The sequence below is a fragment of the Eschrichtius robustus genome, chromosome 7 (genome assembly GCF_028021215.1).
Source record: "Eschrichtius robustus isolate mEscRob2 chromosome 7, mEscRob2.pri, whole genome shotgun sequence".
NCBI lineage: Eukaryota > Metazoa > Chordata > Mammalia > Artiodactyla > Eschrichtiidae > Eschrichtius > Eschrichtius robustus.
Genome location: NC_090830.1, coordinates 113,088,493 through 113,115,247, shown reverse-complemented (window position 1 = coordinate 113,115,247; position 26,755 = coordinate 113,088,493). Strand labels below are relative to the sequence as shown.

Here is a 26,755-nt window from a genome sequence, read left to right as displayed (position 1 = left end):
GTTTCACTCTCCCCTCCCGCTTCCGGCTCCGCTCCACCCCGCCCCAGCCCAAACGCCCTCCCAGACACTTGGATGGTTCTCCAGTTCCAGCGCTTCATTGGCCCTTGCCCTTCGTCCATTGGTCAAAACAGCTGTCGATCAAATCGAAGTCCCGCCCCCTCGTGAAGACGGAAAACCGGAGAAATCCAGCCAATGGAAAGTAGGAGGAAGCCGGGCCATCTTGAGTGCTACGAGGCGGCGTAAATGCGTCCCGCTGCGCAGAGAGTGGCGGAAGTAGCTCTGATCAGGGGCGGGGCCATCCAAAACGTGAGTTGAAAAGTCTAATTCTGGTGCCACCATCTTGAATGTGGCGGAAGTACTAGATTTCCACAGTTTAGCAAAGAAAAAGAAAGGGGTATGGTAATTCTAAAGGGTGTTGGAAAATAAGTTACTTTTATAAAGTAACCTGGCACTCTTAAAAAAAGACAACTGCAGAGACTTCCCTGGTGGTCCAGTGGTTGAGACTCCACGCTGCCAATGCAGGGGGCTCGGTTTGATTCCTGGTCAGGGACCTAGGAGCCCACGTCCTGTGTGGGTGGCACGGCCAAAAAGGAAAAAGGAAAAAACAAAAAAGACAACTGCAATCTAAAAAGCTTTTGATGCCTTTTGTCTTTAAGCACAGCCCCAGTACCAGAGTCCCTCTCTTGCTCTCAAACTGCTCAAGCAGTATCTTCGGTCAATTTGAATTCCCAGGAGATAGTATCTTTACCTGAGGCACAGTGCTTTGTCACCCCAAGTTCGAGGGATGAAATTCTATTGACTCTTCCTCAGAAATAGCTCTGAAATCCACCCCCACTGCTTCAATCCATGTTCTCATTTTCTGGCTAAATAAAAACGGTCTCCCTGCTGTCCTGCCAGTTGCTAATTCTTCCCTCTTGAATTTCTCTCACATGTCACAGCAGGGGTGTTCTACCACCTAAAACCAAATATTGTCGTCTCCGGGCTTCCCCTCTCAAAATACTTCAACTACCTACAGGATTTATTGTCCGAACTTATCAATATGGTGGTCCTTTCTGTGTCCCTCGTCCCTGTATTTTTTTTTTCACACCTGCATACTTCTTTATCTCATCTACTGCCACTACATTTCCCACACATTCTGCTCACACCCAACAGTTAAGAGATCCCCAATGAACTGTGCTATATACAATACATTTAACCTCATTTACACATTACACATACAGTTTCCCGTTTAAAATTCCTAGTTCTCATCCCCTGGTTTCTTCTTCTGAATTCACATAACACTTACCACACAGTGTATCTAATCTATAATTTCTGCCTGCCTGACCCCTCCGACTAAATTTTTAGCTTTTTGTATGGCACACCAGGTCTTATTCATTTTTTAAACAAATCTCTACACCCTGTACATGGCCCAACCGTGAGCTCAATCAATATTGGGAAAATAAACGAACAGATGAAGACCTGCAGCAGAAAAGCCAGCTGCCTGTAGCTGCCAATTTCCCCTCAAAAACCTGCCAAAGCATTTTAGAGCCGAGCCCAGTCTAGCCCATAGCTGGGCCCAAAGGAAGTTTGTTCTTGGCTTAAATGGTGGCAAAGTGGGAAACAGGTAACAGTGAAAAAAATCAGTTCTGTCTCTGTCTTGATCCTGCTTTCCCAAGTGCTGCACAGGGTGACAAGTATTTCTGCCAGTCTTAAATTTCTTAGAATTTCATCCATTCCACAATCAAGCTCCCTAGGGGAGAATAAAAGATTGAGTACTAGGCAGGGGCCACATTATTTTCTTAGCATAGGGTCTCAATCCCAGCCTCAAGGAGTTGTAAGTCCTCCATATAAAAGCCAGGTATCACAGATGGCCAAAAAACACATGAAAAGATGCTCAACATCATTAATTATTAGAGAAATGCAAATCAAAACTACAATGAGGGATCACCTCACACCGGTCAGAATGGCCATCATCAAAAAATCTACAAATTATAAATGCTGGAGAGGGTGTGGAGAAAAGGGAACCCTCCTACACTGTTGGTGGGAATGTAAATTGGTACAGCCACTATGGAGAACAGTAGGGAGGTTCCTTAGAAAACTAAAAATAGAACTACCATATGACCCAGCAATCCCACTACTGGGCACATACCCAAAGAAAACCATAATTCGAAAAGATACATGCACCCCAGTGTTCACTGCAGCACTATTTACAATAGCCAGGACATGGAAGCAACCTAAATGTCCATCAACAGAGGAATGCATAAAGAAGATGTGATACACACACACACACACACACACACACACACACACACACACAATGGAATATTACTCAGCCATGAAAAAAACAAAATAATGCCATTTGCAGAAACATGGATGGACCTAGAGATTGTCATACTGAGTGAAGTAAGTCAGATATGGAAAGACAAATACCATATGACATAAAAATTTAATACCCTTTAATGGAAGGCAACATAATCCAAATAGCCTTCAAGTTAACATACATAATGTCAAGCAGACAGTAAAAAATTACTAGATATGTATAGAAGCAGGAAAATATTATAATCAGGAAAAATTAGTAAACATAAACCGACACCAAGATGATTTAGATAAATAAATAGCTAAGAAAAACTTTGTCAGCTATTGAAAGTATGTATGAATCTTGAAGGACAAGATAGATATAATAAGAAAACATTTGAGGAATCTCAGCAGAGAAAGGAAAACTAAAACAACCAAAAAATCATTAGAAGTTCCGGAACTGAAAGTACAATAGCTGATACAAAAGAAAAAAAAAGTTCTGATGGGTTTAACACAAGAATGGAAATAAGAAAAAAAAAGAGTTAATGAATTTGAAGGTAGATTATTTAAATTGATTTACTTTGAAGAACAGAAAGAAAAAATAAAAAGATTGAAGAACTTTACTATACCTCAGTGACTTTTGGGACAAAAACTAAGAAGAGAGCCCTCACCAGAAACCAGATTTGCTGGAACCTTGATTATGGACTTATAGCACATGAGAAAATAAATGTCTCTGTTCAAGCCACTCAAAAAAAGAAAAAAAATACCATACGACATCGCTTATATGTGGAATCTAAAAAAAAGAGTACAAATGAACAGAAGGGTACAAAACAGAAGTCAAGTCACAGATGTAGAAAACAAACTTATGGTTACCAGGGGATAAGGGGTGGGGAGGGATAAATTGGGAGATTGGGATTGACGTATACACACTACTATATATAAAATAGATAACTAATAAGAACCTGCTGTATAGCACAGGGAACTCTACTGAATACTCTGTAACGGCCTATATGGGAAAAGAACCTAAAAAAAGAGTGGATATATGTATACCTAAAACTGATTCACTTTGCTGTACACCTGAAACTAATGCAACACTGTACATCAACTATACTCCAATAAAAAAAAAAAAAAAGCCAGGTATCATCATCATTAGGAAACCCCAATGGTTTCAATTTGGAAAACAGAAGGGAATTTTGTCCTGACTTCCTTTTCTCCCTTTACCTGAGAGCTTGAACTGAGCTACTGGACAGGACAAACACTACACCCTGCTCGGTCTGGATCAGCACTTCTCAGACCAAGGCATTTTAGTCACCCTAATCACTTCTTTCCACATCCCGCAGGAGCCAAATCAAAGAAAGCAGAGAGGCCTTACAAGACAGAGCTGAGATGTGGTTTGAGTGAACTATTTTTAATCTGCTTCTGAACTGCAACCACTATCTACTCCAGACTCTTCCAAAAGAGTAATTGTCTATGAAGAGAGGAGGAAAGCCAGGAGGCTTAAGGAGCTGGGAAAGAAAGGAGAAGATTGTGGATTCTTGAGAGAACATCAGTTCAGAATTGCTTCCAAGCTCTGGCTAGCTCTGGTAATGTTTTTCCTATTTGCCTTTGGAAATGAGCAAAGCTGAAAGCAGATCTCCTGTCCTAAGGAAGCCAGCTCCAAGACACAGACTTTTCTGCTCAGACATCAGCTAAAATTAAATTGTACATGTTACAGAATAGATGAACTTTGAAAATATTATGCTAAGTGAAAAAAGTCAGACACAGAAGGCCACATACTGTGTGATTCCATCTACATGAACGTCCAGAATAGGTAAATCCATAGAGACAGAAGATAAATTAGGGGTTGCAAGGGGCTGGGGGATGAAGGTAATGAGTGACTACTATTGAGTACAGAGTTTCTTTCAAGGGTAATGAAAATATTCTGGAATTAGAGAGTAATGACAGTTGCACAACATCGTGAGCATGCTAAAAACCACTGAACTGTACGCTTTAAAAGGATGAATTTTATGTCATGTGAATTATATTTTAATTTTTTTAAATGGGGGAAAAATCAAATTGCAGCCAGTACCCTGACCTCAGGGAGGAGGCCCTTTCTCTTTAGAGCAGTGGTCCTTCAAAGTGGTCCCCAGACTGACAGAATCAGCATCACTGGGAAATTACCAGAAATGCAAATTCACCGGCTCCATCCCAGACCCGCATAATTAGACATTCTAGGAATGGGGCCCTATAATCCATGTTTTGAGAAGCCCTCCAGGTGAACCTCATGCATGTTCTTAAGGACCATTACTGCAGAGTAGGGGAAACTTTTTGTGTAAAGGGCCAGACAGTAAATATTTCAGGCTCTCCATGCCACATACACAGGGTCTCACATATTCTTTTTCTTTTTCACAACTTCTAAAAAATGTAAAGGCCAATCTTAGTTCCCAGATACACAAAAGCAGATACCAGGCAGATCTGGACCCTTGAGCCATGGTTTGCCAACTCCCCGCCCCCCCTCCCCCAGAGCAACACACTCCCACACTGGGAGGTCTCTGGAGCCTCAAGCAAAGACAGGTGGATTTTTCCTCCATAATAAGGGAGATGAACAATGGCCTCCGGGCACCAGACAGGTTCCCCTTATAGTTGTGATACCCTCCTCCACGCCAAGGCCAAAGTAAAACCAGATCCTGCTTTCCATCCAGGCTTTATTAACTCAGTGTGCGGACAGTTCGCTGTGCTCTTTCAAGAAATGCATTCAATTCACAGTGATATCCTTTGATCAGTCAGTAAATTCGACTACACAAAACTCATACAGACATGGCCCCAGGTCAGCCACAACAGCCCCCTCTCCCCCAAGGGCCTGAGAAATCACCTAGAGCAGCCAGGCTGGGAAGGGCGAGCAGCTGCGCTTTGCTGTGTGTCCTTTAAGGCTCTTTGGTCCTGGTTGATTTCCTCTCAGAGGCATCCAAATAAAACTTCCCTTTCCTATTCAGTACACACCAGTCTTTCTTTGGTGTTTAACCCAATGGGCTGAGGAAGGGAGGTAGCCAGGAAATTATACCCACTAACATGTGCAGTTAATGCCTACCTACATCCTTTTTACTCACAGTCAGTGGATTTATCTTTTAGACACAGAGAAATAGAATCAGATATGACTTTAGGGGCAGGAGAACAAAGCCAATGTCAACAGGTAGGGCTTGAAGCACCACAAAACTCTGCTGCCTCACACAATGCCCTTTTTTTTTTTGCACTAAAACTCCTGGGTGCCTGATAAATTCAAGTTTAGCAAGACTCCCAGAGAAGCTTTCTGACCAGGGGGCCCTGGGGAGGAGAGTGGGGAAGAGCAAAGAGGAGCCCCAAGGTGACCTGGCCTCTTCCCTCCCGCTTCCTGAAGGAGCCAGAACTACACAGGTGAAAGGTTCCCTTGCCTGAGAGCCGATGAGGAGGAAGAGAAGAGGGGCCCTTCCTCAATCCTGGCTGGAACCAGAATCCTAAAGGTTTCCTAATTTTTCCAAATGGTTTGCTTGAGTGTCACCCTCAGGTCCCAGCACCTTCTCCCTGAGAGGGTCTCAGCTCCTGGTCTCCAGGGGACAGGGGTTAGGGGAGAGCAGATAGAAGACTTGGCCTCTCTCCCCTTGTTCACGTTTATCCCCTTAAGTCCAACAAACCCAGGTGCCTGGGTAGAAGCATGAGGCATCCTCCCACCCCCACCCTCGTCCCCCAAAATCCACCCTGGCCTACAGGCCCTGTTGGCAAAGAGGAATGAGGCACAGGAATCCACAGTGGCTAAGGAGGAGCTGGTAAATATGGGTATGGACTGGTCCTTGCTGGGGTGGGGCATTTAGAGACCCTTATTGAAGTAGACATAAGGCACAGGTTCTCCACACTTGGCCTTGATAGTGTCTTGGAGCTCTGGTTCCAGATAGGAAACTGGCAATTCACTGAGAAGAGAGAAGGAGCTTATAAGTGTGCCACCTGGACGAGCAGCAAATTACCCTCAGATAAAATCCAACTCAGATGCCGCCTCTAAGAAGCCCTTGCCCAGGGCTTCTGATTTTCCATCAGAATTATTAATGACCTCTGTACACTACAATATGTTGCTTTTACTTCTGTTGAGCCCTGACTTCATCTCCCTGGTGCTAAACTTCCGTCTTCTTCAAGATTACAAGCTCGGTGCTCAGAACACAGGAGATGTATAGCAGGTGACTACAGAGCTGAGAGTACTAGGGAAAGGGAAACGGGCATCTTCTCCGTATCTATTCAAGCTATGCCTGGTCTCCTGGAGCTAGTCCTCCGCCTCACCCCACCGCCCCAGTCTGATGCTTACCTTCCCTTTGCCATCATCTCTCCTCACCCACCCCCTCTGCCCTTCCCAGGACATGCAAGGGAAGCGGAGAGGTCGAAGCCGTCCACCCTCTGGCAAACATCAGCCAGAGTGAGTACCTACCCTCCTGTTCAATTTCAAAGACCAGATCCAGCCAGGGAGATGGATCTAGTTAACTCAACCAGCAGGGACAGAAAGTCTCTTATTGTTCCCCCACCTTCTCTCCAAGGCAGCCTTTGCTCCACCGGGAGTGAGCAACTCATCCCTCTGCCCCTTGGAGCTCTGTTTCAGTTTACCATTCACCTGGGGTCAAGAGGCCCGGAGTTTAGACTGACAGGCACTTGTCCTTGGACAGATGCCTCCCTGCCTGCCCCTCCCTCTCTCCTTTGGGACACCAGGCAGGTCAGGGAGACCAGGGACAGGGTGCTCAGTAAAACCAAGTGAGGAATGAACAGCTGATACCATGTCTGCGGGAACAGCCCACATGCCACTGGCACCATGAAGATGAGGCTGGAAGAAAGGAGAAACCAAAGCATTAGGGAGTGTCTGGCATCTCACAGACCCACCCACACCCCATCGCTGAGCCCCTCAAAGGAAGGCGGAGCCGGCGCCAAAGCTCCTCTCCCTCCAACCCTTCTCCTGGTCTCTTGGTGCCTGGAGACTCACTCTAGCACATGATAAAATCAGCCCCCCACACACACCCCCCTCACACCCCACCCACCCATCATTCAAGCAGATGAAGAAGGTAATGGAGTCACCAGGGAGTGTGAGCAGCAGCCCTAATGACCACCGGCAATTCCTGATGTTTAGGGAAAGCAGCGCGGGGTGTGAACTCAGGGTCCTGCTGCTGTACTCACTGAATGCCCGGGCTGTTGGAGAACAGTGAGGGCAGAGCTTCTCAAACTTCACCGGGCATGCAAGGAACTCGAGGAGCTTGTTCAAATGTGATGCTAATTCAGTAGGTCTGGGAAAGGGCTTGAGAGTCTTTACTTCTCACACGTTCTCAGAGGATGCGGATCCAGGACCATGTTTTACAGGATTTGGGAATCTAACAGACCTAGGTTCGTGCCCCAGCTCTGCCACTTCCTAGCTGTGCAATCTTGGGCAAGTTCCCTCTGAGCCAGCAGAGGGAGGGCAAGAGTACCTACTTTGCAGGGTTACTGTGAGGATTAAATGAGATAACGTGTGTGACACATCCAGCCATGGTAACTGCTCCCTCAGTGGGAAATCAGTTAGCAGAAGACAGCCTGGAATAATGTTAGACCTGCTAAGGATCCAATCGCAGCTCCAGCAATTACCAGCTAGAGACGCGTGGGCAAGTTTCTTCATCTGGGAAAGGAGATGATGACAGTATGTACACCTCGAGGGCTGAGGGAATTAGGTGAAAGTATAGACGTGAAACATCAACACAGTGGCGGCACACAGAAAACATCCAATACATGTTAGCTTTGGTTGCTGTCATTAGCCTCATGGCCTCACAAAGCATGAGTAATGCTGGGACATGTCCAGTCAAGGGCAGGCACCTAAGAATGCTGCCAGGACTCGTGGTGCTTTCCTCCCATGTGAGGCTGGGACACTTGATGGGCCCAGGCTGTGCTGTCATTTTCGATGGCTCATCTTTTTGGATGTATTGAGATATAACTGACACGTAACACTGTGTAAGTTTACCACCGGCGTGAGCTAACCCCTCTATCACATCACATAATTCATTTCTTTTTTGTGGTGGGATGATCTCATCATTTTTGTCTCTTCTCTAAAACTACTGAAGACCTAAGGTCAGAGGGGAGACCCTGGGACAGAAGGACCCCCAAGGGTTCCACTTTCCACTCCATTGTGTGCACAGTGCCAGCCTGGCGCCCTCAGACAGAAGGGGTGAGAGCGTGCCAGAGGGGCCACAGGCGTTCAAGCCCAGGCGCTTTTGAAGTCAGGTAAAGGAGTACATGTTTTGCAACATGGGTGACACAAGAAGACAGATCTTGGGCACCCCACCATAGACCCCCAAACCGAGAAAATATGATACTCACAAACACCCGGACAGCAGAACCTGCAATGGGGCGTGCAGCACCCGGATTCTCTGCACAGAAACAGACAAAAGAGAGACCCACGTGGGACTTACATACTTCGAGGTGAAACCCATGCCGGTCACCCAGCTAGAAACCCGCAGGCGGGAAACCCTGGCTCTGCAGGGCGGGGAGGGGGCTCTCCTTGCTCTCAGCAGACAAGGCCGAGAACTGGGCAGCCAGCGGGCACCGGGATGGGCCCTACTTGAGTGAGGTGCAGGGTGGGAGCAAGAGGGAAGGGTAAAATGGTCAGGAGCCCCCAGCATGGGTGTGTTCTGGGCAGGGAAGATGCAAAGGAGAATCCGCTCACCTTCATGCAGCGCAGCTTCTCCAGCCTTTCCATGACGACCGGCAGCAGGACTGGAAGAAACCAGGGGAAAGGCTGCGAGACTCCCCCCCAGATCCCTTTCCGAAGTCGGATCACAGACTGAGTGATTCCCCCTCCTTCCCCAGGGGAAGAATGGAAGACTGTAGGCGTGGCCATGCCCCACCCCTCCTCCAAGTCCTGGCAGAAGGTGCTTCCCAAACTCCTCAACCTGCACACCTATAACAACAGGAGGACAAGTACCGCAGGCCCAGAGCACCCTTCTCAAAACTATCTTTGAAGCAAGTTTTGTATCCTGCTCTGTAACATGCCCCTGCTGACAGCAGAACCAGGGCAGGGGACTTATTTTTCTCTACCACTGTCTCCCCAGCACCCCACACTGTGTCCAGCACATTGAAGGAACTTAAGGAATATTTGTTAAATGAAAATAACTTTCTCCACCAAATCTCTGATTAACTGACATTCCAGGAATTACAGTGTGGCTCTCCCGTGGCTCTTGGCACTCAAGCAAACCAGTTTGAGAAGCATGTCTATCGAGGCTGAGGTCCCACCCCCCACCCGAAGTGTGGCTGAGGTCTCCATCACTTGTTCCAGGGTCCCCCAGGATGGGAGGGCTTCCCCATCTTACTCATGCCAGGGGCTGCCATGGTGATCCGAGAAATAACCACTTGGGTGATGCCTATGGCCGCAGCTCTCTGAGGGCAGAAAAGAGTAAGTTGTCAGGAATGAGCTTATCCAGTATCCATAGGCTGCACCAGAGGGCTGGGTCAGGGTCAGGGTCAAGGCCAAGTCTGAGCTGGTAAAGAGTAAGGGATGGACCTGTCAGGGGTTGAGTGACCTCACCTGACCCTCTCCCACCCAGCCACATTTTTATGGCTTCAGGACCAGAAACGATGGAGAAAAGACATGAACAGAGATATGGAGGGAAAATCGATGGGGAAGGAGGATGGAGTCAGGGAGAAGGTTTCTCAGCCCTATAGTAGAGCCCAGGCCTGCTCTGACCACGAAGAACAGGACAGGGTCTGAAAGGGAACTCCCTCCTCCCACCCCAAAGGCAGGCCTCTGCTCACCCGGGAATGACCAATCTCACTGTGGTTCCTGTCCTTCACGCAGATGCCCTGGATGAGTTCCCTAAACACAGACAGGAGGTGCTGGATATGGGAAAGGGGTGCTGGAAGACTGCCAGCGATGTGAAACACCAGGGGACCAAGGCCAGGGCACTCAAGCTCTAGGAAGCCACCTCCTGCAGCTGGCCCTCGGAGCGCCCTTCCCCACTCCAGAGAGTGGTATCCAGCCGTGACCTAGGGCAGAGGCTCAGAGAGCTAGCACTGGGCCCCAACGGCCTAGGCTGAATCCAGAAACTGCAGAGCAAGTGTATGATCTTGAGCAAGTTCCCTAATCCTTCTAAAGACACAGTTATCTGCATTTGCAAAATGGGGATAATCATGGCACCCACTTCATAGGACTTGGTGAGGATTAAACAAGATAATGCCTGCAAAGTGCTAAGTCCAGTGCCTGACACAGTGACTGCTCCCAAACAGGAGCTGTTAGTCTCAGGCCAGTGCTTGACAGCACTCCATCCAAGACCAGGTGGGTGGTGGGGACTCATTCATTCGTTGGAAGGAGCAACTGGATGGGGGAGGGGAAGAGGAGGCGAGCAGTGTGCATGCACGACTATTCCATGGTGTGCTCTTTCTGCAAGGGCGGTTGTGATCACTTTCCATTTGCTACTAATCCCAAGAAAATGTGCCTTATAGATAGATACTGGTGATGACGAGGAAGGCACTGATGGAAACAGGGGCAACAGTAGCTAACGCTTAATGCAGCATTTTCTTACAGTCCAGGCGCCATTTGGGGCGCTTTACCTCTACTACATCATTAAATTTTATAACAGAGGAACATCTATACTTTCTCTAGTCAAGAAACAAGAGCTGTGGGACACAGCGGGTTTCTCCTTTCACCTTTCCTGCTGTGACACTTAGAGCCTGGTGCCTGGAAAACATCTATCTGCCCCTCTGGCTTCCTCAAAGCTTCTTGGTTCTGTTCTATCTTTGGACACCTCGCTCTGATGCGTTTCATTCTGTAAGGCATCCCCAGGGCTTTGGAAGTAGGTCGAGTTCACAACTCAAATACAGTTGCAGTTGAAAGGACATGAGCTAGTGCCAAACCCCACAGGTCCTCGCTCACGCCCCACCCCTGCTCCCCATCATCCACAACACACATCACAGATGAAACCTAAGTCACCCGCCACTCCTGCAGCCGTCACTGTTGGAGCCGCCAGTCCTCAGGGAACCTTCAGAAGCGCAGCTCGGCAGCCCTCCCCACACCCACCTCAGCCCCAACGAGCCACCCACTGCCTTGGTTTCTTGTCCTTCCCCTGCTAGCCTCACGGTCTGTAGGGAGGAAAAGGGATCCCTGTACTCACTGCTGTCGCATCATTGGGATGTTGACACAGTTAGCCGCAGCCACAGCGGCGAAGGGCACCCAGCGGCCCACCAGGGGCGGGGCTCTCTGTGGGAGAAGAGAACAATGGGAGTAGGTCAGGCTCCCTGGAGATGGGGGTGGAAGGGGCTTCAGCAAGATAGAACAAGAAATCAGACCTTGCTACTGCCACACATCCTGACACCCAGTCGGGGAACCCAAACTCCCTCAAAGGGCCGAGAAAGACCAAATGGGCGCAGCCCTGCTGAATTTCCCACTACTTGGCTGGGCTCTGGCCAAACCCAACTCATCCAGACCGGAAACGGCCCCTGCCTGGTAAAAAAAAAGTTTTCCCTAGGACTTTGCTGCCGCCTAGTGGCCACCACGCCCACAGCAACCCCAGATGGTACCTTTGTCAACATGTTCATGCCCACAGCAGTGGTCACGGCAGCGGTTGTGGCAGTGATGTAGGAAACGGCCATCTGCCTAGTGGAGGAGAGAGATGTTTGGGAGCGGGGACCCTAGCTGGCTGAGGGCAGGACGATGGCTTGAGTGATAAAGGCTAGAAATGTGGCTTCATGCCGGAGAAGCTCATGTGGTCTGTCCCCAGCCTCACCTTGTGATCTCCCCCCAACTCACTCAGCTGCTCCAGTCCCCTTGGCCTCCTTTCAGTACTTTAAACACACCAAACGCCTTCCTGCTCAGAACCTTTGCATGTTGCTGCTCCTTATCCTGGGAATTCTTCCCTGGGCTCCTGCATGGCTAAATCCTTATCTTTCAAAACTCAGCTGAAATGTCAGCTCTGCAGAAAGGACTTCCCTGAACAGCCTATCTACACAGATGCCCCTCTGCTGTTCTCTGTCTTCTTATCTATTTATTTCCTTAATGGCAGCAATCACAGTCTGAGATTATTACGCTTGTTTTCCCTTTTTTTTTTTTTTTTTGGCCGCACCATGTGGCATGTGGGATTCGGGATCTTAGTTCCCTGACCAGGGATCAAACCTGTGCCCCCTGCACTGGGAGCATGGAGTCTTAACCACTGGACCACTAGGGAAGTCCCTATGCTTGTTTTCTTAAAAGACCTTAAACTCCAGAGAGCACACATGTCTTACTCAAACATATCCCCAGCACCTAGAACCATGCCCAGCACCTAATACACACTCAAGAAATATTTGTAGAATGAATGAATGAGTAAGTGAATGAATGTTGAATTGGTCTAGGAAGAAGATACTCTCCTAGTCAGCCTAATACTTCCAAACCCTGAAAAGGGAGACCTGGTCACTTGCCCAGCGCAGGTCCCACCCAGGGAGGACTGACAGCCCTGGAACCCTTTAGAAGGGCTGTTCCCCTGAAGGCAAGAGGACAGCCACCTGCTCCAGGCCCACATGGATGGCCTGGGGTTCAGGTCTCCTACCTGACCGACGTGGGGGAAGCTGCATTCCTGTTGGTGTAGTTGACTAAGGCATTGAAGGACTGGTTCACCCACTGCCAGAAGATCACTGCCGGTATCGTCCTACCAGGAGGGAGGCCCAGAGAGGCAGAGAGGAGGATGGAAAGAGGGTTTGGGGCACACCAGTCAAACCACATTACCTGCCGCTCCCCAAGCTGTTCCCATGCTGTTTCATGCAGCTGGGCTTTTTTGCACAGGCTGTCCCTCTGACTGGAGCAACCATGCCCCCTACCCTTTCCATACATGGCTGAATCCTGCTCTGTTGAGAGATCTCTTCTTCCTTGGAACCTTCCCAACCCTTCCCCTGCCCTTCCTGAGACACAGTTAGTCATTCTATGCTCTCTGCTCCCACCACCCCACATTCTACCCCTAACCTACCACTTGGCAAGCTGGACGGTAACTATTTACTTCTTGGTCTCAACAAAATTGGGCACCCCTTGAAGGGAGGGACTAAAGTCTTTATACTCCCCACACCTGGCCCAAGGCCTGGCTCAACAACTGGGTAACTGAATGCGTGGGGGAGGGAGCGGGAGAGGGAAGAGAGAAAGGGGGAACAACAGAGAAAGTTTCTCTCCCCAACTGGGCTGAAAGGGTGTCCCAATTTTTTTACTTGGATATTACATTATAAAAATACATTAAATTCATTGTTGAATAAGTACTTTTTAAAGAGGGAATGAGAATAGCTCATCCGTTGAGCACTCTTGAGAGACCTGCCTCAGTTTATACAGCCAGGCACCACTATTTCCTGGCTGTGTGAACTTGGACAAGTCATATAACCTCTCCAGAACCTCAGTTCTTCATCTATAAAATGGAGATGAAAACAGTACCTCTCTGTAGGGTTGCTGAGATTAAATGAGGTGATAACATGCAAAGAATTTAACACAGTGCCTGGTAGCTGGTCAGGGATCCATAAAGACGGCTATTACTATCATCCTACTATGGCTCCCTGCCTAACAGGTCCACGCGGCTGCACCTGGCGCTGCCTTGCTCCCGGGTCGCACCTGTAGAACTGGAGCATGAAGCCCGTGATGATCATGCCCCCGGGGACCTGGAAGGACATCCGCCCAATGACGTTCATCTTGTCCCCGGTGTCAGGGTGGAAGGCCGAGTCGTACAGCTTCTTGGCATAGAGCAGCTGCTCCACTTGCGTGCCTGGGGGCACGGTCCCCATCCTGCCACCAAGGACCACAGGCGGTGTTACCTCCTGACCCCTGGCCCCGAGTCATCCTGCTCTCAGCTCCTCCTCCTCCCTGAGCTCTCTGCCTAGCCCCTCGCCTTCCGTTTCCACCTCGTCCCTAGGGCACCCACCGATGTCGCCCCAGTGCCCCCAGCCCACTCCCCTAACCGCTCACCTGCTCTTCTCCACCAACACTTTGGCCCAGTCCAGCTCCCACTCTGGTACCAGGACGGTGCGGGGGTCCGTGACATTGAAGAAATGCTTCACCCGCCCTAGGAAAGTGCACTGGTCCCAACGGGGGGCATCGATATTAAAGCCAGACAGGTCAGCCTCCATCCTGCTCACACATAAAACTGTGGACTTCAGGAACAGAGGAAAAATGAAGATTGTCCTCAAAGCCTGCCCTGGAGGCCCTTAGCACCTCCCGCTATGGTAGACTGACTGCTCTCACCAGCCGCTAGCATCATCTGACTCAGCTCAGGAAGGGCCCAGTGAATGGTCACCAGTCTGAGCAACCGGGCACCAACATGTGTTTCCTGAGTGCCTGCTGGTGGCCAGCCTGGTGCTTGATCATGCTGTGGGCGAGGCTGGGAAAAGGGACAGTACAGTGCCTGTCCTTGGGGAGCCGAGTCTGACTGGGGAGCAAGAGCCCACCTGTGGAACAACAGATAATACATACAGCAACAATAAGCACAGGAGATGAGAGGGAGCTGAGAAGGGGGACACAAAAATCAAGGCGGGCTTCCCAGAAGAGGTGGAATGTGAGTGAAGCCCCAGAAGGTAGGATAGATCTATCTGAAGGACGAAGAGGCATGGGATCACACTGAAAGTAGAAACAATCACTGATAAAGATGGAAACAACAATGGCATGATCACCTTCATTTCAGTGTGTGTGTGTGTGTGTGTGTGTGTGTGTGTGTGTGTGTGGTGCATGTCGGGCCTATGAGAGATCCCGGGCCATGATCACCTTCATTTCAGTGTGTGTGTGTGTGTGTGTGTGTGTGTGTGTGTGTGTGTGTGTGTGTGTGGTGCATGCCGGGCCTATGAGAGATCCCGGGCCATGATCACCTTCATTTCAGTGTGTGTGTGTGTGTGTGTGTGTGTGTGTGTGTGTGTGTGTGTGTGTGTGTGTGTGTGTGTGTGGTGCATGCCGGGCCTATGAGAGATCCCGGGCCATGATCACCTTCATTTCAGTGTGTGTGTGTGTGTGTGTGTGTGTGTGTGGTGCATGCCGGGCCTATGAGAGATCCCGGGCCATGGTTGTCGCCCTCAAGGTGTTACAGAACAGGAGAGAGACAAGTCAGTCAACAAGGACAGTAGTGCGACAATGTCGCTGATGGACACAGGGAGCAGCAGAAAGCCAGAGAAGAGGTACTAAAACTGAGATGACTGCGTCTCCTGGTTTGCCGGGGCTTGTTGTCCGGTGGTAATTATTAAAAGCACCTCTTCAACCTCAAAAGTGTCCCAGTTTGGATGATAAATTATAAGATCACCTTATCTAAAATGGATGAGGGATTCTGAACATGCTTTGTGAGAACAAGAAATAAACAAAGTTTTGAAGGATGCATAAAAGTCAGATAGATGGAGGAGAGGTACCCCAGGCAAGAAGAAGAGCCAGTGTTTAAAGCACACAGTGCACATGGGGACCTGATGATGATGGTGACAACACTAACACTTCCTGAGCTCCTACTTGACACTAGACACTCTGCTTGGTGCCTGACGTGCATTTTCTGAATTCATCTTCACCATAACCCTATAAGATAGAGATACTCTTATGTTTAATGCCTTTTTATAGATGAGAAAACCAAGGCACAGGTAAGTGACTTTGCCAAGTCACACAAGCACTTGCCAATGAAAGAGCCAGGATTTTAATTCAGCCTGACTAACTTCAGAACCTCTGCCTATAATTAGGTTCTGGAATCCATGACTTGAAAAACTAAGGCGGATCTGACATGTGAGGAGCTTGGAAATGGTCACTCCTGTCCTCACAACAAAAAGAAGCCGAACAAACTGAAAATCAACAGCTCTTCTTAGAACCATCAGAGAATTGAGGTCACAGGGCAAACCACTGCCCCCAAACTTGGAGAGGCAGGCAGGTACAGAGAATCACAGCTTAGTGGGGAACAGAAGCCCACCCCTTGGGGCAAGTACCATAGGAAACTTAAACTGTAATTGACAAATTGCTGGAAGTTCAGTGTGGACAAGCTTGAGAGTTAAAAATTCCAGGGGGATTCAATCTTCGGTGGCCGTGTGGGGAGACACACTTTTGTGAGTTTTACCTCCAGGAGCCCACCAGGTTCTCAGGCTGAAGATCAGAGAAAAATTCCTTAGTGCTTCTGGCAGGGAGATGGGAAAAGTGGCCATTGTGAAGTAGACCCAGAGGCCTCTGCGATTTTTAACAAGGCCTGCCCTCAAAGGAGCCTAGCCTGTTTCACCAGAGCCTAACTAACTACCTTGGGTCTCACCAGAACCTAACTGACTTGGGGGAAGAGAAACACCCAACTCCACCCCTTCTAGCTTTCCTGTTTCACCTAAAGGGAGTAAGGGGAACCTGAGAAGGACCTGTGAAGGTCCAGGGGCACCTAATCACAGGACTATAGAACACTCCCCCTCCCCTCACACTGTTGGTGGTATACGGCTCCCGTATAATAACAGGGAGAACGGAATAACGAACAGAAAGAACCGCAAGTCTCAGACCTTATTTAAGAAAAGGTGTCTAGAAACCCAAAGACAACAGGGGAGACAAAAACAAGGACACTAGAGGAAATTTAACTTTTGACCCCTACAGCTTTAGCAAACAGTAATCACAACCTAACTCCTCGCCAGAAAAATGTAAAACCTCACACACATCTGGCTTTCAACAAAAAAGGACAAGGCATCCTAAAAGGCAAAAAAACAAAACAAAACAAACAAAACCCCACAGTTTGAAGAGACAGAGCAAGCAAGCATCAGAACCAGATGACAGAGACCTTGGAATTATCAAACCAGGAATTTTAAATAACTATGATTAATATGTTAAGGACTCCAATGGGAAAGTGGGCAACATGAAAGAACAGACGGATGATGGAAGCAGAGAGATGGACACTCTAAGAAAGAACCAAAAGGAAATGTTAGAAACTAAAAATACTGTAACAGAGATGAAAGTGCCTTTGATGGGCTCATCAGTAGGCTTGACATGGCCAGGGAAAGAATCAGTGAGCCTGACTATGTGTCAACAGAAAATTCCCGGGACTTCCCTGGTGGCGCAGTGGATAGAGCTCTGCGCTCCCAATGCAGGGGGCCCAGGTTCGATCCCTGGTCAGGGAACTAGATCCCACATGCATGCCACAACTAGGGAGCCCATGAGCCGCAACTAAGGAGCCCACGAGCCACAACTAAGACCTAGCACAACCAAATAAATAAATACATACATAAATGTTTAAAAAAAGAAAAGAAAAGAAAATTCCCAAACTGAAAAGTAAAGAGAAAAAAAGAATTAAAAAAAAAAACCAGAAAAGAATATCCAAGAACCTTGGGACAATTACATAAGTTGCAACATACATGTAAGAGGAATACCAGAAGGAGAGGAGGAAAATGAACAGAAGAAATATTTGAAGTGATAATGACTGAGAATTTTCCAGAATTAATGACAGAAACCAAACTAGAGACCCAGGAGGCTCAGAGAACATCAAGCAGGACAACTATAAGAAAATCTGCACCCAGGCATATTATATTCAAACTGCAGAAAATCAAGAAAGAAGCCACAGGGAGGGAAAAACCCTTACCTATAGAGGAACAAAGGTAAGAGTTACATTGGACTTCTCTTCAGAAACCGTGCAAACAAGAGCAGAGTGAAATATTAAAAATGTTTAAAGAAAAAAAATATAAAAAACCTAGAGTTCTGTATCCAGCAAAATAATCCTTTTGAAATGAAGTAGAAATAAAGACTTTCTGAGACAAACAAAATTGAAGGAATTTGTCACCAACAGACCTGACTTGCAAGATGTTAAAAGAAGTTCTTCAGAGAGAAAGAAGATGATATGGGTCATAAAGTCTGACCTACACAAAGAGTGTCAGAGAAGGAATAATTAAAGGTAAAATAAAATATTTATTTTTCTTATTCTACTTGTTAACAGTTAACAAATAGATAACAATTTGTTCAAAATAATAACAATATATTCAAAGTAGCAATGAAGTGTTCAGTGACTATAGCTTATCAATATGTGAATGAATGACAGCAATGCTACAACAGATGGGATGGAGGAACTGGGAAGACTCTATTATAAGGTACTTGCACTACCAGTGAAGTGGGACAGTATAATCCGAAAGTGGGCTTGGTTTAATTGTAAATGTATATTGCAAACTCTAGGGCAACCACTAAAAAAAAATTTCTAAAGAAGTATGATCTATATGCCGAGAGGAGCAAAAATGTAAAAAAAGCTATGGCTTTTGAACTTTTGCCTGAAAATTTCAGGAAGCCATTAAAAGATTTCAAGAGGAGTGACAAGATGAGATGTGTAGTTTAGAAAGAACAATCTGGGGACTTCCCTGGTGGCGCAGTGGTGAAGAATCCACCTGCCAATGCAGGGGACATGGGTTCAAGCCCTGGTCCAGGAAGAAACCACATGCCGCAGAGCATCTAAGCCCAGGCGCCACAACTACTGAGCCTGCCCTCTAAAGCCCGCAAGCCACAACTGCTGAGCCTGTGTGCCACAACTACTGAAGCCCGCGCGCCTAGAGCCCGTGCTCTGCAACAAGAGAAGCCACAGCAATGAGAAGCCCGCGCACCGCAGCAAAGAGTAGCCCCTGCTCGCCGCAACTAGAGAAAGCCCGCGCGCAGCAACAAAGACCCAACGCAGCCAAAAATAAATAATAAATAAATAAATAAATTTACTAAAAAACAAAAAGAAAGAACAATCTGGGAAATCATATGAAAGTAAACAGGGTATGGCAGGACCTCACAGGATGCAGATACCAGCTGGAAGCGAACCCCCAACAATCCACGCAAGAAGAAGTGGGGCTCAAATGAACCCAGATGCACCAGAACTGGGAGGAGGATCAAAAGAAGAGAAGCTTTTAAAGCAGCAGAATCTGAGGATTTGCTAAGTGATAGGGACTATTCTATCAGTCAGGGCTCAACCACAGAAACAGAACCAATAGATTTTCTATCTATCCATCTATCTACCAATCAATCTATCTACCTACCTCCCTCCCTCCTGGAATCTCTAACCTCAGGGTGGCAGGGGGTCCAGCCCTTTTTTAAAGGGATTCCATCTGATTAGGTCAGGCCACCCAGGATAATCTCCCTTTAGATTAACTCAAAGCCAACCACTTAGGGATTTTAATTACATTTGCAAAATCCCTCCACCACGGTACATAAATCAGTGTTTGGTCTAATAACTAAAAGAAAGTGTGTGTTTGTTACAAATTGGCTGCTTCTCCCTCAGAGGCCCCTCCAACTGGAAATATAGCAGAGAGGGGGTCCTGGGGAGTTTCTCTGGTCTAGCCCAGGTGACCCATCACAAATACCTAGAGTGATACCAGGGTTTCTGACTGGGGCAATAACGTGCTGAGACAGAATACAGAAAAATAGGCTTTAAGGGAGAAAACAGTGAGTTTGACTTTCCTTGCATTGAGTTTCAAGTGCTATGAGACTTTCTCAAACGCACGAGGCTGCCATCTGTCTCAGGCCCTTTGTAAATGCTAGTCCAGGATGCTATTCCTTCCCCTCTTCACTAAGTAACACCTGCTCATCCTTTTTTTTCTTTTAAGGAATAATTTTCAGATTTACTTCTATATCTTCTACTACTATGTCATTTGTCTTTTTTTTCTTGAAAAAAAAAATCACCTGAGGATTTTCCATATATATTGAATTACAAGTTCGCAGGCACATCTTGAGCAAGATTTAAAAAGCTATCCTCTTCAAAGTTTGCTGCCCACTGAAGGGCTGGCAGGCAGGAAACTGGATGTGCTGGAATGCTGAGTTGGAGGACTGACGAAATTCGCCAGGAAGCCACTGAGATTCTGGGAAGCTGCTCACAGGGATGCTGAGGGAACTCAATGGGAAGACACCCACACGGGTGCTGCTGAAACTCACTGGGAAGCTGCCTGGTGGGGTGCTGTTGAAACTTGATAATAGGCAAGCACCCAGGCACCTGGAAGACTACCCCTTCCTCATCAGTGTTCCTCCAGCGCCCTCTACTGGTAGAGCTTAAAATCATATCAGAGGGCAAAGGAAAAATGTTTACAACATCCAGTATCATAAAACAGGGCAAAGAAGGGTAGATTTGGGGCTAAGGAGCAATAAACTATCTGGCACAGCTACACAACTTACTTTTTTCGTTTAACATCTTAGAGAATTCTCCATTTGAGATATACAACTCTATCATTCTTTTTAGTGATTATATAATATTCCATGTGCCTTAATTTCATTATTTGATAGACATTTGGGTTATTTTCAGTTTTTCACTGCTATGGTGAGCGCCCTTACACACATCACTTTGTGTATATGGCAACTGTATCTTTTTTTTAATGCTGTCTTTTTAAAAAAATTTTATTTATTTTTAGTTGTGTTGGGTCTTCGTTGCTATGCGAGGGCTTTCTCTAGTCGCAGCAAGCAGGGGCTACTCTTCGTTGTGGTGCATGGGCTTCTCATTGCAGTGGCTTCTCTTGTTGCGGAGCATGGGCTCTAGGCACTCCGGCTTCAGTAGCTGCAGCACGTGGGCTGGGTAGCTGCGGCACGCAGGCCCTAGAGCGCAGGCTCAGTAGTTGTGGTGCACGGGCTTAGTTGCCCCGCGGCATGTGGGATCTTCCCGGACCAAGGCTCGAACCCATGTCCCCTGCATTGGCAGGCGGATTCTTAACCACTCAGCCACCAGGGAAGTCCCCATGGCAACTATATCTTTAGGATTGATTTCTAGAAGTGGAATTGCTGGATCAAAGGATATACATGTTTTAAATTAAATCTTTATAATACAAATTGATTTTTCACCAGTTGCGTATGATAATGTTGCTTTAGTCAAACTTTCACCAAAATGGGTATTATAAATCTTTTCTTTTTTTGCCAATTTGATGGGCAGAAACAATATTGTTGTTTTAATTTGTATTTTCTTTTTTTAATTAAAAAAAAATTTTTTTTTTTGGCTGTGCCACGCAGCATGATGGCTCTCAGTTCCCCAACCAGGGATCAAACCTGTGCCCCCTGCAATGGAAGTGCGGAGTCTTAACCACTGGACGGCCAGAGAAGTCCCTAATTTGTATTTTCTTGATTCTTAATGAGATTAAGCATCTTTTCATATGTTTTTGGCCATTTGTTTTTCTCATTCTGAAAACATTTTCTTTTTAAATTACAGAAATAATTTTTGTAATAATTCAGTGCCAAAGTATATAAAGTGAAAATGATAGTGGTTAACATGTTAAAAAAAAAAAAAGCTATCTTCTTGAGTTATACAATCATCTAAATCCAAAAGCACTCACAGACTTGAGCAAACAAAGCCAGTGTTTCATATTAGGGAAAGGAAACATATCGCTGATGGAAGCTGCAGACCTAGTAAAAAATAAATATTTTATACTAAGTAGTAGAATGAAAGGAAACGTCCACCCAAGACCACTACCTCAATAAAGACCCATGGGTTATTACGGCTGCAAAGGAAGTTCACCTCAGAATAAACGGCAGCCTTAAAAGCAGGTGCATTAGCAAATAATTTCAAGGGCTCCCCCCACCCCCAAAAATAGTAGTCTTTTGCTCTGCAGAGACAGTCTGAGTGACCTGCAAGGAAGCACCTACCTGTCCTTCATATCTTGGCTCACATCTCCTTTCCTCAGAGAATCCTCTGAAGGACCCCCTTCCTCCCTCCCATGCAACTAGATCCGCTGCTCTGCTATAAGCCCTCTTGGCTCCATACTTTTCCTTCAGAGCCATGCCAGTCTGTCAGGATACTCTGTGGTTTTACATTAACGCCCACCTTCCCCCACTAGGCCATAAGCTCCTTGAAGCCAGGAGTTGCGTCCATTTTGCTCACCACCGCTGCCTCAACATCTAGCACAAGAATTTGCTAAAAAAGAGGTCCAGTCGGTCGGTAATTGGATATTTAGGCTTAAAACCCAGCATGGAGATCTGGGTTAGAAGTCAAACAGTGAGGGAGCAGAACGGGGTTGGGGGGTAGTTTAAGATAAAGTTTTCCAGGGAGAATACGCAGACTGGGAAGAGCAGCGATCCAAGGACATACCCGGAAAAACCACTGTATTTAAGAGGTAACCCATCAAAAAGATGAGAAAGAACAACCAGCGAGGTGGCAGGCAGAAGAAGCCAACAGATGAGGCAGAGCGAGAGAGGCGATCAATTTTCAGACTGTTTGTTAGGGTGGGAGAGACTTCAGCAAGCTGATGGTTCAGGGTGAGCCACATCCCCAGGAGGGAGGAGAGGCCCACTGCGGTGGTTCCGCAGCACCCCTGGGGGGCCCTGACTCAGTGACTCGGTGGCAACCTCTCGGGGGAAGTCACAGCAAGAGCCCACTGCCAGGACTCCGGCTTCCCCCTCCCACACCCCACCACAGAGCCCACGAGAAAGCTCCGGGCTCTGCCCTTTGGGGACAGGCTGACTCGGCTCCTGCAGGCTGGTCCAAAGACCAAAGACATTTCACCCAGTCCCAACTGAAGCCAGGGGTGGGAGGAGGGGAAAGAGTTCACTTTCCTTCACTCTACAGAAAGGAAAAGGAGTTGGCGTTGGCTTACAGAGACCCACACTCGCACCGGATACAGACAGTCCCAAATGCTATGCCTCCCCCTCAACACACACACACACACACACACACACACACACACACACTTCTCAGCCAACCCTCTCCACCCTCAACCCAACAATCCAACATTGGAAAGTCCTCTGACTTTCACAATGGAAGCATTTCTACCATGAGGGGGTAATCATTTGCTAAATCACGCAAGAACCTTTGCCTTCATTACCAAGGTCAGGATAGGAACTGCCCAGTCCTGTCTTATGTAAAACATAAAGGGAAAAAAATCTAAATTCTATGTCTCAACATTTCCCCCCACGCTAATGGCCCCCAATGGGGGCAGTTCTGTGACTCCTTCAGGGCAAACTCAAGCCCTTCTGTTACATACTCCCATAGCATCCTGTCCTCCTTCGAAGCAAGCTGGGTTTTTGTAATCGTCACTTTCTTGTTATTTACAGTTATCAGTGCAAAATTTGCCTCCCCTAACAGACTATAAGGTTCACGCTATAGCCCTCATCTGCCCTCTAAAAGCACTTACTGCCTGCCTGAAATGCATTCCAACTTATTCTTGGGTTCTCTGGGCATCAAGGATGTCCCCCCTTTTTTTTTGTCAAACTAAGAACCTGCCTTGGTTACAGAAGCTTTCTTTCACGAAGCTGCAAACTGTCTGCCCCTCCTATACTGAGTCCTACTGGTCTTAAGTTTTCTTCAACAGTTATGATCCCTCTTCCTACACGAACCATATCGAATACTTCCTAAAAAGGTGACTATTACATCCAGGGTTCCGCTACAGGGAACAGGGGGAGGTGGAAATCAAACAGGTGACTAACCAATACCTCCCTTTCCTTCCAGGATTAGAGAATGTCACAGCTCAAAGATATTAGGGATCTCAGCTTACAGATGAGGAAACTGATGCCTAGGAAGGTTCACATGGATTGAGCCAGCATGGTGAGCATTTGTGGCACATGTGGTCCTGCACTGTGGCAGATATAAATGTGAACAGGAAACAGATCCAGTCCTGTTTATCCAAAGATCTGACAACAGCTAGGGCCATATTTTCCCAAGGTTACAAGGCTTAGACAGGAATTCCCTAGAGGTCCAGTGGTTAGGACTCTGCCCTTCACTGCTGAGGGCACGGTGCCAACAAAAAAACAAAAAAGACCACAGGTTACAAGGCTTAGGATCACCTAGATAGGTCCTCTATCCACTACAGGGTGCTTGTCTCGATAAAGAGAGAGAGAAAGAGAAAGAAAGAGAGGGAGGGAAGAAGGGAAAAGATTAAAAAAATGATATAACCTACTACCTCTCCTGAAGTAATGCTTGTCCTTCCAGGGAGAGCTGATTTTCTCTGGCAGACGGTATCAGAGTTTGGAAAACAGGCTTCCGAACCTCTTCTGTTGTATCCTCTTGCAAGTGCGGGGGAAGTACCCAAGATCTTCCTATTTGAATCCCCCAGGTAGGGAGAAAAACAAAATATCATCGCTTGTACTCCCATCAGAGGAAGATGGGAGTCAAAGACTCAAGAAGTTCAGACACAGGGCTTCCCTGGTGGAGCAGTGATTAAGAATCCGCCTGCCAATGCAGGGGACACGGGTTCGAGCCCTGGTCCGAGAAGATCCTACATGCCACGGAGCAACTAAGCCCGTGCACCACAACTACCGAGCCTGCGCTCTAGAGCCCGCAAGCCACAACTACTGAGCCCACGTGCCACATCTACTGAAGCCCGAGCACCTAGAGTCCGTGCTCCGTAACAAGGGAAGCCACTGCAATGAGAAGCCTGCGCACTGCAACGAGAGTAGCCCCCGCTCGCCACAACTAGAGAAAGCCCGCGCGCAGCAACGAAGACCCAACGCAGCCAAAAAAAATAATTAAGTAAATAAATAAATAAATAAAAGTAGTTCAGGGGCTTCCCTGGTGGCGCAGTGGTTGAGAATCTGCCTGCCAATGCAGGGGACACGGGTTCGAGCCCTGGTCTGGGAGGATCCCAAATGCCGCGGAGCAAGTAGGCCCGTGAGCCACAACTGCTGAGCCTGCGCGTCTGGAGCTTGTGCTCCGCAACAAAAGAGAGGCCGCAACAGTGAGAGGCCCGCGCACCGCGAGGAAGAGTGGCCCCCGCTCGCCGCAACTAGAGAAAGCCCTCGCACAGAAACGAAGACCCAACACAGCCAAAAATAAATAAGTAAATAAATAAGCTTTCATTTAAAAAAAAAAGAAGTTCAGACACAAAGACCACTGAGATGGCGAGGGCTGGTGTCAAGGCTGCCTAGAGCAAGTTGGAGAATGAGACTAATAATTAAACCAGCAGGCCCTGGTAGTATATGCTTTTGTACAATCATGTGACTCCGAGGCAACCATGATGTTAGACACCAGGCAACTTAGAAAGAGGAGTCTGCTTTGCCTCTTTCACAAAAGAACCAACAGGCTAGAGATGGGTGGATTGAAAGAGTACATGCTCTGAATTAACCATTCACCTTGCACCTCCTTAGTCAAGGTTCTGAACTGAGTTTTCTCTCCAAGCATCTGAAGCAGGTATGCAGGTAGCAGATGTTTTTAAAAATACTTTACTTGAATGCATAAAAAGCTAAGGACCATTTAGGGAAAAATCTGCCTTCATTCCAATGATCTTAACTAGGCTGGAAAGCCTGCTGGTCATAAAATCAGCAAAGCCCAAAACCTGGATGAAGCTATTAACAACAGCTAAGCCATGGGACCTCCCTGGCGGTCCAGTGGTTAAGACTCCCCGCTTCCACTGCAGGGATCACTGGTTCGATCCCTGGTCAGGGAACTAAGATCCCGTATGCCGTTCTGCACGGCCAAAAAATAAAAAAAAGAAAATAATAACTAAGCCCCATATAGCACTTCCTATGTGCCAGGCAATGTTCTATGTACTTGACATATAATCATTCATATAATCCTCACAAGAACCCAATGAGGTAGGTAAGAGGCACATACACACACATCTGTAAAACTCCAGGTGTATCATCCATGCCCACACTTTATCTGCCCTTAAAAACTTCTGGATTTACATTTCAGGTATAAACCACTCTGTTCCTCCAACATGGACAATACAATAATGGTGTTTAATAATTCCTCAAGAGTCAGAAAGTACTAGGTTCAAATCCCCACTCTTATCGCTTAAAATAATCAATTTCTAGGGTTGTGAGAATGAAATGGAATCTTGTATGAAAAGCATTTCACTAGGAAGGATGTTATTTCCATGGGGGCAGATTTAGCCCCCTGCTGTGTCTCCAGGGTCTGGAATAGGACCTGGCACAAATGTTGTAACTCTTCTTTCTGTCCTCTGCACGGGGAAGGGGTGGGAGGTAGCACCCAGAATCCCTCCCACTGTTTCTTGCCTGTAAGTGCAGGCCCCTTTTTGCCTCCTTCGGGGCTGCAGACGGCGCACCGACCGGTCCAACGCAGTTCAACGAAACTATCCTTCCCAAAACGTCTTTCACCCCCGCCATCAGCTCACCCCAGCCCTCAGGGCCAGTCCTCAAGCACCTTCTTGCCTTCCGACAGGCAGCCTCCCACCACCAGGAGTCCTCCAGCCCGGATTCTAACACAGGTGTGTGGAAATGGATGCGCAACCCATGACTCCCCCGCCCCTCAGCCCGGCACACGAAGGTGCTGGGGGCCATAAAGGAGAGGTCCACAGGTAGACCCTTCTCTTGCCACGTGGCTTCGGCAGGTGGAAGCCCAGCCCGCGCTGCAGCCCCGCCTGGGCAGAGTCAGGACAGAAATGCAAGCTCCCTCCGGGATGTGGGGACTGGAGGTATATGTGGCAGGCGGACTCCTCCCAAGACCCCTTACCTGGTCCCGGGAGGAACGCACTGAGACAACTGCTACCAGATGCACCCCGCGTTGGCAGCTTGGCCAGGGTGCACTTCTGGCCTTGGCCCGGGAACCGCCCCTCGCCCCGCCCCCGCGCCCCTCCTTCTGGACCAATCACAGGCCGGGTGGCCCCCGCCAGCCACGTGGGCTAGTTTTCACCATTCCCTGGGTCTCCACCAGCCTGCCACAGCCTCCAGCCG

General features: G+C 47.7%; 1 protein-coding gene across 5 annotated transcripts; it reads right to left on the bottom strand.

Annotated features, from left to right (window-relative positions):
• Positions 1–4,940: 4,940 nt before the first annotated feature.
• SFXN2 (sideroflexin 2) lies at positions 4,941–26,627 on the bottom strand. 5 transcript variants are annotated; one of them, XM_068548470.1, is made up of 13 exons: positions 26,535–26,624; positions 24,025–24,160; positions 14,186–14,370; positions 13,835–14,005; positions 12,798–12,896; positions 11,794–11,869; positions 11,388–11,473; positions 10,033–10,093; positions 9,591–9,657; positions 8,948–8,997; positions 8,602–8,651; positions 7,040–7,087; positions 4,941–6,194 (listed from the first exon to the last, which is right to left on the bottom strand). In XM_068548470.1, the coding sequence occupies exons 3-13, from the start codon at positions 14,344–14,346 to the stop codon at positions 6,095–6,097; spliced, it is 969 nt and encodes a 322-aa protein (XP_068404571.1). In that variant the 5' UTR covers positions 14,347–14,370; positions 24,025–24,160; positions 26,535–26,624; the 3' UTR covers positions 4,941–6,094. The 5 variants fall into 5 exon arrangements, with proteins under 5 accessions (XP_068404571.1, XP_068404574.1, XP_068404572.1 ...); XM_068548473.1 differs by having other exon boundaries at positions 14,186–14,295; XM_068548471.1 differs by having other exon boundaries at positions 14,186–14,347; positions 26,535–26,618.
• Positions 26,628–26,755: the final 128 nt, after the last annotated feature.